The 15,733-nt window shown below is 43.9% G+C and overlaps 3 protein-coding genes across 3 annotated transcripts in view; all 3 read left to right on the forward strand.

Moving 5' to 3' along the window:
• The window catches only part of LOC100136022 (sodium/calcium exchanger 3), a 178,825-nt gene extending 172,426 nt beyond the window's left edge, over positions 1–6,399 (forward strand). The window contains 2 exon segments of the mRNA XM_036955347.2: positions 3,740–3,891; positions 3,893–6,399. Coding sequence (XP_036811242.2) covers positions 3,740–3,891; positions 3,893–4,117 — 377 coding nt within the window. The 3' untranslated portion in view covers positions 4,118–6,399.
• LOC149975325 (dual specificity mitogen-activated protein kinase kinase 2-like) lies at positions 565–2,697 on the forward strand. Its single transcript, XM_090211780.1, has 7 exons — positions 565–629; positions 808–872; positions 989–1,050; positions 1,388–1,433; positions 1,837–2,009; positions 2,062–2,192; positions 2,651–2,697. Exons 2-7 carry the CDS (start codon positions 816–818, stop codon positions 2,695–2,697), a joined length of 516 nt encoding a protein of 171 aa, XP_090067906.1. The 5' UTR covers positions 565–629; positions 808–815.
• Positions 6,400–14,665: 8,266 nt separating the features above from the next.
• The window catches only part of map3k9 (mitogen-activated protein kinase kinase kinase 9), a 65,269-nt gene continuing 64,201 nt past the window's right edge, over positions 14,666–15,733 (forward strand). Inside the window, exon 1 of the mRNA XM_036955349.2 lies at positions 14,666–15,499. Within this exon, the coding sequence (XP_036811244.2) occupies positions 15,064–15,499 (436 nt within the window). The 5' untranslated portion in view covers positions 14,666–15,063. The remainder of the gene's footprint in view (positions 15,500–15,733) is intronic.

Consider the following 15,733-nt stretch of genomic DNA (forward strand, 5'->3'; position numbering starts at 1 on the left):
GGGTAGAAGGTGTAGGGTAGAAGGTGTAGGTAGAAGGTTGTAGGGGTAGAAGGTATAGGGTAGGAAGGTGTAGGGTAGAATGTGTAGGTGTAGGGTAGAAGGTGTAGGTGTAGGGTAGAAGGTGTAGGGTAGAAGGTGTAGGGGTAGAAGGTGTAGGGTAGAAGTGTAGGGTAGAAGGTGTAGGTGTAGGGTAGAAGGAGTAGTGTAGAGGGTGTAGGGTAGAAGGTTTGGTAGAAGGTGTAGGGTAGAGGTGTAGGGTAGAAGGTGTAGGGGTAGAAGGTGTAGGGTAGAAGGGTGTAGGGGTAGAAGGTGTAGGTAGAAGGGTGTAGGGTAGAAGGTGTAGGGTAGAAGGTGTAGGGTAGAGGGGTGTAGGGTAGAAGGTGTAGGTGTAGGGTTAGAAGGTGTTGTGGGTGTAAGTCATACAACATTTAAGCGTCTTTCTATCTTTTTTCACTGCTACTTTGAAATTATTTTTAAATGATTCAGTCGTAAAATATAAAACAAAGAACATAATTTTGTATAAAGAAGATCTAGCCAATAGAGATGGAGCTTCGCTTCCGGAGCCGAGGGGGAACCACACACCATCTCCAACCGCCTCCCCAGACCACCAGGAGGGCGACCAGTCAGCGGTGAGAACTGACCTGAATCCTCTCCTCACACATAATACAATATATATGATATTAGTGCTTTTCAAACAGATTTCCTTTTGCTTCTCAATAAAAAGTAACTGGAATCAAAAATAATAAAACATTTAAGTATCTTTATTTATGATATCTAAATATATCTCCATATTCTCCTGTTCCTCAGGACATGGGATGGACAGTCGACCAGCCATGGCGATATTTGAGCTGCTGGACTACATTGTCAATGAGGTCAGATGAGCTGCTGACTCCACATATTATTCTCTGTATTACCAATTCTTCTTGTCTGTGTGCTCCGGGGATTTTGAAATAACATTTGTCTTACACACCTTTTTACTCATTCCCAGCCTCCTCCCAGGCTGCCACTTGGTGTCTTCACCAACGATTTCAACGAGTTTGTGACTAAATGGTGAGCCCAAGTATTCATCATATAAGAATAGTGCCCATTACCTCAGCACCTTTTGTTGTTTTACCATGACTTTTCTCAGATTTTTGGCTGTGTGTGGACTCAACACACGTCTTGTGAATTATTGTAGGCACAGCGTAGAGCAATGTGGAGCAAATGTACATTTTTAAAGATAGCCATCATTCTCAAGGGATGAGAAAGTTATGTCAGCAGAATGAGATTTCTTGTGCAGCTTAATCATGGCTTTCTTTTCTATTCTTCTTTGGGGGGGGGGGGGGGCTAATGACTTCTCTGGAGTCATGTCATGGAGATTTTCAAATGTTTCTGTTTGTGTTAATAGTCTGATCAAGAATCCAGCAGAGCGAGCTGACCTGAAGATGCTGATGGTGAGTAGCTATTAACTGTTATCGCTGTCGACTGTTATTTGAAGTGCATCTATGTAGTTGGACAGTTCAGCTCTGATTGTTCATTGGTCCTCTGTAGCTCATGTTTCTCTAGCTCAGTTGGTAGAGCATAGCGCTTGCAACGTCAGGATTATTCGGTTATATTCCCGGGACCACCCGTATGTATCCATAAATGAATAAGTCGCGTTGAATAAAAGCGTCTCCTAACTGACGTATTATTATATATATATTATTACTATATTTATTATTATTGAGGTTTGTAAACACATTTTATAGTTTGCAAATTGGCTATGTTCGCTACTGTACATGCCCTTTCGATATCAGCCATGGACTAATATTGATGCGTTAATGAACTAACTTGCGTTTACTGTTTGTTATTGTTTAGAACCACACGTTTATCAAACGTGCTGAGGTGGAGGAGGTGGACTTTGCTGGCTGGATGTGTAAAACCATGGGTCTCAACCAACCCAGCACCCCACCCGTGGCACTGAATGAGAAACCCAACGCCAGCTGCTTCCCACATGAGGATCCCCAGTGCCTCACTGTCTCTCTCTCTCTCTCTCACACACACACACACACACACACACACACACACACACACACACACACACACACACACACTTTGGCACCCCTTTCGTCTTGCTCTTAAGAGGTTTCAGCTCTTAAGTATACTTATCATCAACAGGGCCCATTTAACTACCTGCCCTCCAGGACACCTACAACACCCGATGTCACAGGAAGGCAAAAAAGACTATCAAGGACAACAACCACCCGAGCCACTGCCTGTTCACCCCGCTATCATCCAGAAGGCGAGGTCAGTACAGGTGCATCAAAGCTGGGACAGAGAGACTGAAAAACAGCTTCTATCTCAAGGCCATCAGATTGTTAAACAGCCATCACTAGCACAGAGAGGCTGCTGTCAACATACAGACTCAAATCTCTGGCCACTTAATTAAATGGACTTAATTTAATATGATTGCTGCCTACCTACAGACTTGATATCATTGGCCACTTTAATAAATGTAACACTAGTCTCTTTAATAATGCCACTTTAAGAATGTTTACATATCTCGCATTGCTCATCACATATGTATATAATGTATACTGTATCCTTCACTATCTATTGCATCTTAGCCGCTCTGTCACTGCTCATCCATATATTTTATACTTATATATTCTCATCCCATTCCTTTAAATAGAGAAGATTGTAGATTGTGTGCATTGGGTTCTGTTGTGGAATTGTTAGATATTACCTGTTAGATACTGCTGCACTGTCGGAACTAGAAGCATTTCACTACACTCACAATAACATCTGCTAACCATGTGACCAATACAATTTGATTTGATTTTGCACCTTTCTCTCTCTCTCTCTCCATTTTACTCTCTTTATGTCTCTCTCTCCCTCTTTCCCTCTATCTCCCTCTCTCCCTCCCTCTCTTCCTCTCTTTCCCTCTCTCTCTCTCACTCTCTCTATTTCCCTCTCTCTTTCTTTCTCTATTTCCCTCTCTCTCTCTCTCTATTTCCCTCTCTCTCTCTCTCTCTCTCTATTTCCCTCTCTCTCTCTCTATTTCCCTCCCTCTCTCTCTCTCTCCCTCTTTCCCTCTCTCTCTCTCTCCCTCCCTCTCTTTCCCTCTCTCTCTCTCTCTCACCCTCTCTCTCTCTCTCTATTTCCCCCTCTCTCTCTCTCCCTCTCTATTTCCCTCTCTCTCTCTCTCTCCCTCTTTCCCTCTCTCTCTCTCTCTCTCTCTCTCTCTCCCTCCCTCTCTTTCCCTCTCTCCTCTCTCTCTCTCTCTCTCTCTCTCTCTCTCTCTCTCTCACTCTCTCTATTTCCCTCTCTCTCTCTATTTCCCTCTCTCTCTCTCTCTCTCTCTCTCTCTCTCACTCTCTCTATTTCCCTCTCTCTCTCTCTATTTCCCTCTCTCTCCTCTCTCTATTTCCCTCTCTCTCTCTCTCTCTCTCTCACTCTCTCTATTTCCCTCTCTCTCTCTATTTCCCTCTCTCTCTCTCTCTCTATTTCCCTCTCTCTCTCTATTTCCTCTCTCTCTCTCTCTCTCTATTTCCCTCTCTCTCTCTCTATTTCCCTCTCTCTCTCTCTCTATTTCCCTCTCTCTCTCTCTCTCTCTCTCCCTCCCTCTCTTTCCCTCTCTCCTCTCTCTCTCTCTCTCTCACACTCTCTCTATTTCCCTCTCTCTCTCTCTATTTCCCCCTCTCTCTCTCTCTATTTCCCCCTCTCTCTCTCTCTATTTCCCCCTCTCTCTCTCTCTCTCTCTCTCTCTCTCTCTTTCCAGACACATTTGCCAGTAAGGTAGCGGCGGTGCAGGACACACATGCAGACGCCTCCATCGGTAATGTGACGGGCAGCAACGCGGTCAACGTGTTCCTGGGCATCGGGGTGGCGTGGTCGATAGCCGCCATTTACTGGCACATGCAAGGCAAGCAGGTTTGTGGTGGAGGCCGGCTCGCTGGCCTTCTCCGTCACCCTCTACACCATCTTCGCCTTCCTGGGGGTCTCCGTGCTGCTGTACCGCCGCCGGGCCCACATCGGGGGGGAGCTGGGCGGGCCGCGCGGCCACAGACTGGCCACCTCAGCCTTCTTCTTCAGTCTCTGGTTCCTCTACATCCTCTTCTCCAGCATGGAGGCCTACTGTCATATAGAGGGCTTCTAGAACCTCCTGGAACACTTCTGTAACACTTCTAGAACACCTCTGAGACACTTCTAGAACACTTCTGAGACACTTCTAGAATTCTTCTGAGACACTTCTAGAATACTTCTGAGACACTTCTAGAATACTTCTGGGACACTTCTAGAATACTTCTGGGACACTTCTAGAATTCTTCTGAGACACTTCTAGAATACTTCTGGGACACTTCTAGAATACTTCTGGGACACTTCTAGAGCCTCCTTACAGGAGGTTCAAAGTATAACTTAATGGAGAGTAAAAGTAGGATTCTCAGTGTGGAATGATGGAATGATGGAATGATATTTTGTTGGTATGAAGGGATGAGAGGAGGAGAACAGTATGAGGTAAAGGGAGTGGTGGCCCCCCTCTCCTCCGCCCCTCCACCTTCCCTCAACCCCACTCTAAGAACCCCCAGACATAATCAGTCCATCTCCTCTGAAGGAGATGTCTGTTAAGGCAGGGAGAGCCGGTCTGCTACCCACATGGGTGTGCTTACAGCTGGGGTTAGGGTACCTCTATACCAGGGTAAGAACACCAGAGGGTGTCTCATCTGGTCTGGTCTGTAATCCACTAGAAGAGACAATAAGCTGATGAGATCTGAGCTATCAGAAGAAGTCTATATTTTTCTCAACACCTTGATGAGAACAACCTTTTCTAGACTAAGTATTTTGGGGGATAAAACCAAAACACTTTTTTTTTTTTTTTTACAAAAAAAAGAGGAAATCAAAGATACTATTTTCTAATCTTCATGGAGAACAAAACATGTTATATAACTAATGGAACAGATATTGTTGATGATGAATGACAATTGAATGGTCATAGTATTCAGTAGTATTTTATTTGCTTAGTTTCTTAATAAGGAACGAATAAGAGGCAAGAAAGAGCAGAGTTGTCAGAGGCAAGAAACTAAAACAGGAAGCGCCCGTGGAGGAGGAGGAGGAGGAGGAGGAGGAGGAGGAACAACAGAGAACAAGTACAGACATATCAACTATCAAACTAAAGACAGGAGGAGGAGGAGGAGGAGCAAGAGGAGGAGGAGGAGGAGGAGGAGTGGAAGAAGATGAGGAAGACATTGAAGGATAACATTATCAGAGTGCCCTGAACATTACTTCAGTACATCTGTCTGTATATAGCATATTTCCATATATTCTGTATATTTTGACTATTTATTTCAATGTGGTCACATTCAGCTTCTTCAGTCCTACAGGGACTTCAGCTCCTACAGGGACTACTGTGGCTTGGTATGGGGGGGGGGGGGGGGGGTGCCTGTGTCGCAAATGGCACCCCATTCACTATATAGTGCACTACTTTAGACCAGGGCCGATATGGTTCAGGCTCTGCACTATATAGTGCACTACTTTAGACCAGGGCCGATATGGTTCTGGCTCTGCACTATATAGGGAATAGGGTTCCATTTTAGCTGCGTCCCAATGTCTTCTTCATGTTTTCTAAAATATCTATTATATCTCCCTAAAACATTTAAGAAATGACATTGTTATATTATTTGTTATTAATAACAATAATATCTTGCTCTTACAAAGTTTTCAAAAATCCCCTCAAAAATGGTGTTTCTGCAGAGAACTGTAACAGATTGATAATTTACAGGTATTTTTCTACTGGTCTTCCCATGATGCACTTTGCTAATATACATCTATTTATTGAGACTTCTTCTGTAAAAAAAAAAAATAATATGCTACAAAATGGCAATATTGAACTGTAAGACTAGGAACACGTGTCATCCTCTGTAGCTCACTACATGCATGGTCTGAGAGGGTTGAGATGAGATGGCCTGACTCGTGTCTCATTGACAAGCTTTTCCTTCCATTCATGTGATACTTAATCAGAGTAAATTATTACGTTATCGTTTGTTACATATTCAAAGGGATATATGTGTTAAATAGATTGCCCGCTGGTATAGAGGGGGTTAGAGAGCAAGCCGGTACAGGAATGTTGTTTGGGTGTAATCATGTATTGAAGGCTGTTATGTTTAGTGTGCCTGGTAACTCACAATCTACAGTAGGTTACATCCCACTGGCTCAGAGAGAGAGAGAGAGAGAGAGAGCTGAGACACAGAGAGAGAGAGAGGGAGAGAGAGAGAGAGCTGAGACACCGAGACACCGAGAGAGAGAGAGAGAGAGAGAGAGCAGAGACAGATAGAGACAGAGAGAGAGAGAGAGAGCTGAGACACCGAGAGAGAGAGAGTGAAAGAGAGAGATAGAGGGTTAGAGAGAGAGGAGAAGGGAGAGAAGAGAGAGAGCTGAGAGAGAGAGGAGAAGGGAGAGAGAGAGAGAGAGGGGGGGGGGGGGAGAGAGAGAGAGAGCTGAGACGGAGGGAGAGAGAGAGAGAGAGAGATGAGACAGAGAGATGAGACACAGAGAGAGAGAGAGAGAGAGAGAGAGAGGGAGAGAGAGAGAGCTGAGACAGATAGAGAGAGAGAGTCAGAGAGCTGAGACACCGAGAGAGAGAGAGGAGAAGGGAGAGAAGAGAGAGAGCTGAGACAGAGAGAGAGAGAGAGGAGAAGGGAGAGAGAGAGAGAGAGAGAGGGGGAGGGAGAGAGAGCTGAGACAGACAGAGAGAGAGAGGAGAAGGGAGAGAGAGAGAGAGAGAGGGGGAGGGAGAGAGAGCTGAGACAGACAGAGAGAGAGAGAGAGAGAGAGAGAGAGAGAGAGGGGGAGGGAGAGAGAGCTGAGACAGACAGAGAGAGAGAGAGAGAGAGAGAGAGAGAGAGAGAGCAGTATGGGGTACTGGAGATGTGTGTAGTGGGTTGTACTGTAACACAACTGGTGATTTGGTTTTATGACATTAAAAACTCGTGTATACTGATTTCTCCCAACAATCAGATGTTGTTTCCTTTATATATCTATTGATCTATAAATATACCATATATACAGTAGTCTATTATATAAGTCAGTCATTGTTGGTCATTTTAAATCTGTGTAGAGAACCAAAAGAGCAGAGAGGTACAACTACAATACCATGGGGTGTATTCACAACAAACCAAAAGAACCAAAAAAACTGGGAAGGACCGACCTGAATCTGTCCAATAGAGACTCTCGTTTTCGTTGCAAAACGTTTTTTTTTTTTTCTCCATTTGCTAACGACTGCAACTGACAGAGATCGTCGGCTTGTAGTCCCAAAAACGGGAATGAGTCACCTCTGGTTCGTTCGGGAAAATTAACGAGGGGAAGAATATGGTTTTGTCATAAAATTGCAAAAATAATGTTTTAAAAAATAATGTTTACAAAAAAATAATGTCTGAGGTTTAACACAGGCTCAGGAGATCTTATACATTTAGTTCTGTAATATAATATCAGTCAGTTAACTTGACCTTTATGAATTATGAGGCCTCTATGTGCATTCTGTAATTGCTTCAAAATTCACACAAAGTGACATTAGCTGATAAAGATTATCAAAACATATCACATCTTCTATAAGCCGGTGTTTACCACATAACTTATTTTATGTGTTTGTTCTAAAACCCCATTCATTTCCCCAACAGGCTTTGGCCAACAAGCCATGGAGGAGTTGGAGTGGCTCTCTATGAATACACCCTAGTAACACGATGAGGTCATCAGAGGGCGACCAGGAAGTTGCAGTGATACTCTGGTACCACCAGGTCGTGCCAGAGTATCAATCTCAATTGGCAATCTCAACCTCCAGTCCCTGTGATGTGGTTGTCTCTTGGACTGATCTGGTCTGGTCTGGTTTGGACTGCTCTGGTTTGGACTGATCTGGTTTGGACTGCTCTGGTTTGGACTGATCTGGTTTGGACTGCTCTGGTTTGGACTGCTCTGGTTTGGACTGCTCTGGTTTGGACTGGACTGCTCTGGTTTGGACTGCTCTGGTTTGGACTGCTCTGGTTTGGACTGGACTGCTCTGGTTTGGACTGCTCTGGTTTGGACTGCTCTGGTTTGGACTGGACTGCTCTGGTTTGGACTGCTCTGGTTTGGACTGCTCTGGTTTGGTCTGGTTTGGACTGCTCTGGTTTGGACTGATCTGGTTTGGACTGGACTGCTCTGGTTTGGACTGCTCTGGTTTGGACTGATCTGGTTTGGACTGCTCTGGTTTGGACTGCTCTGGTTTGGACTGATCTGGTTTGGACTGCTCTGGTTTGGACTGCTCTGGTTTGGACTGGACTGCTCTGGTTTGGACTGCTCTGGTTTGGACTGATCTGGTTTGGTCTGCTTTGGTCTGATGTGGTTTGTTCTGGTTTGGTCTGGTCTTGTCTGGTCTGGTTTGGACTGCTCTGGTTTGGACTGCTCTGGTTTGGCCTGGTTTGGACTGCTCTGGTTTGGCCTGGTTTGGACTGCTCTGGTTTGGACTGCTCTGGTTTGGACTGCTCTGGTTTGGACTGCTCTGGTTTGGTCTGGTCTGCTCTGGTCTGGTTTGGACTGCTCTGGTCTGGTTTGGACTGCTCTGGTTTGGACCGGGTTAGGGTTTTGCCGGGCTAGGCCGTCATTGTAAATAAGAATTTGTTCTTAACTGGCTTGCCTAGTTAAGTAACATAAATAAACGACAAACAAACACAGTGACGTGTGCGTGGCTACAGGCATGTCAACATAGGTGTGTGTTTCATTATCAGGTCCATTCTTCCCCTCCTGAGAGTCTTATAGAAAACAAGACGAGTTGTGTTATCAAGTGACCACAAATAGAATGATATACACCCATGATCTTATCTACACCAAGGTTAGGCTCAATTCCATTTCTACCAGGGTTAGGCTCAATTCCATTTCAATCAGGGTTAGGCTCAATTCCATTTCTTCCAGGGTTAGGCTCAATTCCATTTCTACCAGGGTTAGGCTCAATTCCATTTCAATCAGGGTTAGGCTCAATTCCATTTCTACCAGGGTTAGGCTCAATTCCATTTCAATCAGGGTTAGGCTCAATTCCATTTCTACCAAGGTTAGGCTCAATTCCATTTCTACCAGGGTTAGGCTCAATTCCATTTCTATCCGGGTTAGGCTCAATTCCATTTCTATCCGGGTTAGGCTCAATTCCATTTCTACCAGGGTTAGGCTCAATTCCATTTCAATCAGGGTTAGGCTCAATTCCATTTCTACCAAGGTTAGGCTCAATTCCATTTCTACCAGGGTTAGGCTCAATTCCATTTCTATCTGGGTTAGGCTCAATTCCATTTCAATCAGGGTTGGGGTCAACTCCATTTCAATCAGATTTGGGGTCAATTCCATTTCAATCAGATTTGGGGTCAATTCCATTTCAATCAGATTTGGGGTCAATTCCATTTCAATCAGGGTTGGGGTCAATTCCAATTCCATTCCAGTCAATTCAGAAAGTAAAACAGATTCCTCATTGAAAAGCATTGAAGATAATTGGAATTTGAATTTCGGTGTACCTGAATTGACTGGAATTGAAATGGAATTGAGCCCTACCTTGGTCAAAATACATTCAAACAATATATTTATCATGATGCCTGTCTTGTTTCTTTGATGGTAGATCATGTTTTTAGTTTGGTTGTAATTATGACTTTGTCACGTGAAAAGAGTTGATGTGTGACCCTGTGAGGCTCGGTTGGTAGAGAATGGTGCTTGCAACAGCAGGGTTTGTGGGTTCAATTTCCAAAAGTATAAATATGTGTGCACTCTACTGTAAGTCTCTGTGGATAAGAGTGTCTGCTAAATGACTACCGTGTACATACATACCCCTGTATCTCTTTCACTCGTCGTGCTGTTCTGTAGAGCTTGCTTTGTCTTCAAACTACAAATCTTTAAAAGAAAAAGTACAATTACCAGATACTGTAGAGGTGCAGGAAGTGAAACATTGTCATTTTAAAAGTCAGATCACTAAGGGGTGGGTTTTAGACGTAGTTGGGCACACACAGTTTGTTGTTTTACACCACAATGCTGTCATTATCACAAATGCAAAAGGCGATAAGAACGCGTTTTAATGGATCGTCTTTATATAAAAAAATAATTGTAATGAGTTAAATATTCACGTCTAAAGTGCAAGGTGCAGGATGAGTTTTCTGAGGCCGTGTCACCTATTGGTTCTTTGCAAGGTGCAGGATGAGTTTTCTGAGGCCGTGTCACCTATTGGTTCTTTGCAGGACAACAGACAGGCCTCCATAATACACAACTATTGCATAACTATCTAAGGGATTTTGCCTGTGCTTAACTCTATTCTGTTTTTGTTTTTTTTATCCTAAAAAAACTCCCTTGTCCTTGCCGATGACAAGCATACCCATAACATGCAGCCAACACCATGGTTGAAATATGAAGAGGGGTGTGTTGTCGTATTTGCCCCAAACATAACACTTTGTATTTAGGCCTGGTAATCACCAGATTACACTGGAGGTCATGAACAGTATTTAAAAAAATAAAAATCCACATATTAGACATTCAAGATCACATTTCTCAAAAGTGTATGGTTTTTTTTGTTGTTGTGTAATCTCATCGTGCAGGTCAGAGGAGGGGGATTTGTTTAGTTTGAATATTTATTAAAAATCACCATATTTATTATAAATCACCATATTTATTATAAATCACCATATTTATTATAAATCACTGTATTTATTAAAAATCACCATATTTATTATAAATCACCATATTTATTAAAAATCTCCATATTTATTATAAATCACCATATTTATTATAAATCACCATATTTATTAAAAATCTCCATATTTATTATAAATCACCATATTTATTATAAATCACCATATTTATTATAAATCACTGTATTTATTAAAAATCTCCATATTTGTAACAAAATCTTAAGTTGTTTCTCATTTGAATCAGCATTGATGTAACGGTATGTATGGCAACATTGAAATAAACTTTTATTTCACATTGTGATATGATTTTATAAATATTTTTTTTTAAAGACATGTGTGAATGATCTCTACTGATGTCCTAGGATATCAAATAGATATAATATATTTAACAAAAACTTTAATATAGATTTAATATAGACGTTATTCATTCATTGTGCTACTGATAAAATTAAAAAACAATCTCATGAATTGACATTTTCTTACCATGTCCATCTCACTGTAGCTGGGCCCTTAGCTCTCTGGTCAACAGTAGGGCACTATACTGTAGAGGACTCTGGTCAACAGTAGGGCACTATACTGTAGAGGACTCTGGTCAACAGTAGGGCACTATACTGTAGAGGACTCTGGTCAACAGTAGGGCACTATACTGTAGAGGACTCAACAGTAGGGCACTATACTGTAGAGGACTCTGGTCAACAGTAGGGCACTATACTGTAGAGGACTCTGGTCAACAGTAGGGCACTATACTGTAGAGGACTCTGGTCAACAGTAGGGCACTATACTGTAGAGGACTCTGGTCAACAGTAGGGCACTACACTGTAGAGGACTCAACAGTAGGGCACTATACTGTAGAGGACTCTGGTCAACAGTAGGGCACTATACTGTAGAGGACTCTGGTCAACAGTAGGGCACTATACTGTAGAGGACTCTGGTCAACAGTAGGGCACTATACTGTAGAGGACTGGTCAACAGTAGGGCACTATACTGTAGAGGACTCTGGTCAACAGTAGGGCACTATACTGTAAAGGACCCTGGTCAACAGTAGGGCACTATACTGTAGAGGACACTGATCAACAGTAGGGCACTATACTGTAGAGGACACTGGTCAACAGTAGGGCACTATACTGTAGAGGACTCTGGTCAACAGTAGGGCACTATACTGTAGAGGACTCTGGTCAACAGTAGGGCACTATACTGTATAGGACTCTGGTCAACAGTAGGGCACTATACTGTATAGGACTCAACAGTAGGGCACTATACTGTAGAGGACTCTGGTCAACAGTAGGGCACTATACTGTAGAGGACTCTGGTCAACAGTAGGGCACTATACTGTAGAGGACTCTGGTCAACAGTAGGGCACTATACTGTAGAGGACTGGTCAACAGTAGGGCACTATACTGTAGAGGACTCTGGTCAACAGTAGGGCACTATACTGTAAAGGACTCTGGTCAACAGTAGGGCACTATACTGTAGAGGACACTGATCAACAGTAGGGCACTATACTGTAGAGGACACTGGTCAACAGTAGGGCACTATACTGTAGAGGACTCTGGTCAACAGTAGGGCACTATACTGTATAGGACTCTGGTCAACAGTAGGGCACTATACTGTAGAGGACTCTGGTCAACAGTAGGGCACTATACTGTATAGGACTCTGGTCAACAGTAGGGCACTATACTGTATAGGACTCTGGTCAACAGTAGGGCACTATACTGTATAGGACTCAACAGTAGGGCACTATACTGTAGAGGACTCTGGTCAACAGTAGGGCACTATACTGTAGAGGACTGGTCAACAGTAGGGCACTATACTGTAGAGGACTCTGGTCAACAGTAGGGCACTATACTGTATAGGACTGGTCAACAGTAGGGCACTATACTGTAGAGGACTCTGGTCAACAGTAGGGCACTATACTGTATAGGACTCTGGTCAACAGTAGGGCACTATACTGTAGAGGACTCTGGTCAACAGTAGGGCACTATACTGTATAGGACTCAACAGTAGGGCACTATACTGTAGAGGACTCTGGTCAACAGTAGGGCACTATACTGTAGAGGACTCTGGTCAACAGTAGGGCACTATACTGTATAGGACTCTGGTCAACTGTTAAGATGTCTACCATGACTGGTGAGGGAGAGGCTTGGTTAATGACTGTAAAGTTAACCTGACTGGTGAGAGAGAGGCTTGGTTAATGACTGTAAAGTTAACCTGACTGGTGAGAGAGAGGCTTGGTTAATGACTGTAAAGTTAACCTGACTGGTGAGAGAGAGGCTTGGTAAATGACTGTAAAGTTAACCTGACTGGTGAGAGACATTGCTATCCCTCGTAATGTCACAACAACACACACATTACAATCCCTCGTAATGTCACAACAACACACACATTACAATCCCTCGTAATGTCACAACAACACAACACACACATTGCTATCCCTCGTAATGTTCACAACAACACAACACACACATTGCTATCCCTCGTAGTGTCACAACAACACAACACACACATTGCTATATCCTCATAATGTCACAACAACACAACACACCACACACCTTGCTATCCCTCATAATGTCACAACGACACAACACCTTGCTATCCCTCATAATGTCACAAAAACACAACACCTTGCTATCTCCTCATAATGTCACAACGACACAACACCTTGCTATCCCTCATAATGTCACAACAATACAACACACTACACACCTTGCTATCTCCTCATAATGTCACAACGACACAACACACACCTTGCTATCCCTCATAATGTCACAACGACACAACACCTTGTTATCCCTCATAATGTCACAACAACACACACATTGCTATCCCTCATAATGTCACAACAACACAACACACACCTTGCTATCCCTCATAATGTCACAACAACACAACACACACCTTGCTATCCCTCATAATGTCACAACAACACAACACACACCTTGCTATCCCTCATAATGTCACAACAACACAACACAACACCTTGCTATCTCCTCATAATGTCACAACAACACAACACAACACCTTGCTATCCCTCATAATGTCACAACAACACAACACAACACCTTGCTATCCCTGGTAATGTCACTGATATTTCAAATAGTTGGATTGTTCATTTATTGATCATTGGTTGTTGTTTTATTGTTTAATTCCTCACTATGAAATGTATATATTTTTTTTTCAGGTAAATTATGCATGAAATTAACTGATTTTATAATTTTCATGACACTTTTTATTTTATTTGACATTGTTGTGATGTTGGTCAACAACATAATAAAGGAGACCGTTAGAAAAATCCTTGTTTGGATCTATGGTGCATATATTTTTTTTACACTAAGTAGATCTATTGTAAATGATGTTATACCAACGTGTTAGACGGCAGTATTTCAAAAAAATAATCTACAAATGACTTTGTATGCATTTGAAAATGGTCCATTAAGGGGACGGACGGGGGACGGACGGACGGACGGACGGACGGACGGACTCAATAAGCATGCATGGCAGAGAGGGTCATCGATCTACATATTGCATTGCATTCTTAATAGCTAGCCTACTCATTATGACGCGTAGATCAGCGACCGAGCAGAGTTGATGCTCCCCCCGTCCCCGTCCCCGTGCCTACAGCATGGCACACCAGCCCAACATAAGTGCTGCCTGGTGTCTTCTCTCATTGAGCCGCAGCCAGCAGGCTGGGTGGGTGCAGAGCTGGCCACTGCTGTGTGGCCGAAACCGCTACCCCCATTCGTTCTGTTGAAGACGTTGCTGTCCATGGTGCTGAATGGTTTAAAGTTGCTGTTCATGTTGTAGCGGGTTTGCTTGTTTGCCTTGTTGTAAACACCCTGTTAATATTGCCCACTGTCCGGTAAGGCGTTTTCGCAACATACTTATATTACGGTTGTCACACACAACCTCAGTCCAACACACAACCTGAAGCTATAGGATCAAGGTAAACACGTGATTGATGCAGACGTGCGCCAATCATATCGTAGGAGACAGGAGGCATGATTCGTCTGTTGGCACGTTTGGCTGGCTGGAAATAAAGAAGAGAGAGAGAGGGTGGTTGACAGCGCATGCACACAGCAAGGGGAATTATTAACGACGGAAAGTGGAAGTGGGAAAGGAGGAACATAATTGGTCATTTCCTAAATGGGAATTGTGATTCTTGATTTAGTCCTGCAGGTAGTAGCTAGGTACCACTACAGAGATTAACGAATGCTGCAAAAACCAAAGTGAGGCTGTTTTCAGCAGCAGCGACGCTTCGCCGGGATTAGCCCACTAGGCTGCTTAGTTCTCACGGTGGCCGGGGTGGCTTTGTACCCAAGGTGCTGCGACCATCCTCGTGTCCCGGTGCGTGCAGGTGTTGGCTACGAGCTCCGCAGACTGCACCCTGTAATCCAGGACCAGGTTGCCCCTATGGATCGCTTCAATGGATGCCTCCAAACCCGCTTTTGACAACAACCCGAGTCCCAGCAGAAGGTACGTGTCTTCTTCTCCTCCAGATGGGTTGGAAACTGAAGCGTTTTGCTGGCCGGAGAATGACACTGTCGCCGGGACTGTCGGCGTTGATGCTCCGTCTAGCGGACCAGGAGGACCGGACCTCTCAGGCTACTGGACCGCTGTGTTCGACTATGATGCTGGGGCGGAAGACGAGCTCAGCCTGCGAAAGGGTGACCTGGTGGAGGTGCTGTCGAAGGACTCGTTAGTGTCCGGGGACGAGGGCTGGTGGACGGGGCTGATCGAGGATCGGGTTGGCATTTTCCCCAGTAATTATGTCAGTATTGGGAACGGAATCTCTGAGAAAATACGGGACAGAGACACGTCAGTGAAGGAGTACTCTGATTACGCCGTGCCTTCACTACACCGTGAGTAACCGTCTGCATACCAGAGGTTGTCGTTTATTACTCCTGTTCAATGTTAACAATGTTTCATTGTTCTGCACATTTATCCCGGTTATCGGGCCACTCCGACAAAAAATAGCCCCCACTCTGGTTTACTGCTATGTCATCTCGGTGCAATAGGCTACCACTGATAGCAATAGAGGTTACAATCTATCTACCGGGCAGTCTAGAATCTGTAGCTGGGAGACCGTGATAATG

This window comes from Oncorhynchus mykiss, chromosome 19 (genome assembly GCF_057628025.1).
Source record: "Oncorhynchus mykiss isolate SJ-2025 chromosome 19, ASM5762802v1, whole genome shotgun sequence".
Classification (NCBI taxonomy): domain Eukaryota; kingdom Metazoa; phylum Chordata; class Actinopteri; order Salmoniformes; family Salmonidae; genus Oncorhynchus; species Oncorhynchus mykiss.

Coding starts and splice junctions, on each gene's coding strand:
- LOC149975325 (XM_090211780.1), top strand. CDS start 816: ATGGACAGTCGACCAGCCATGGCGATATTTGAGCTGCTGGACTACATT. Junction 2,010..2,061: donor CTCACTGTCTCTCTCTCTCT/CTCTCACACACA, acceptor CACACACACACA/CACACACACACTTTGGCACC. Junction 2,193..2,650: donor ACACCCGATGTCACAGGAAG/GCAAAAAAGACT, acceptor TCCTTTAAATAG/AGAAGATTGTAGATTGTGTG.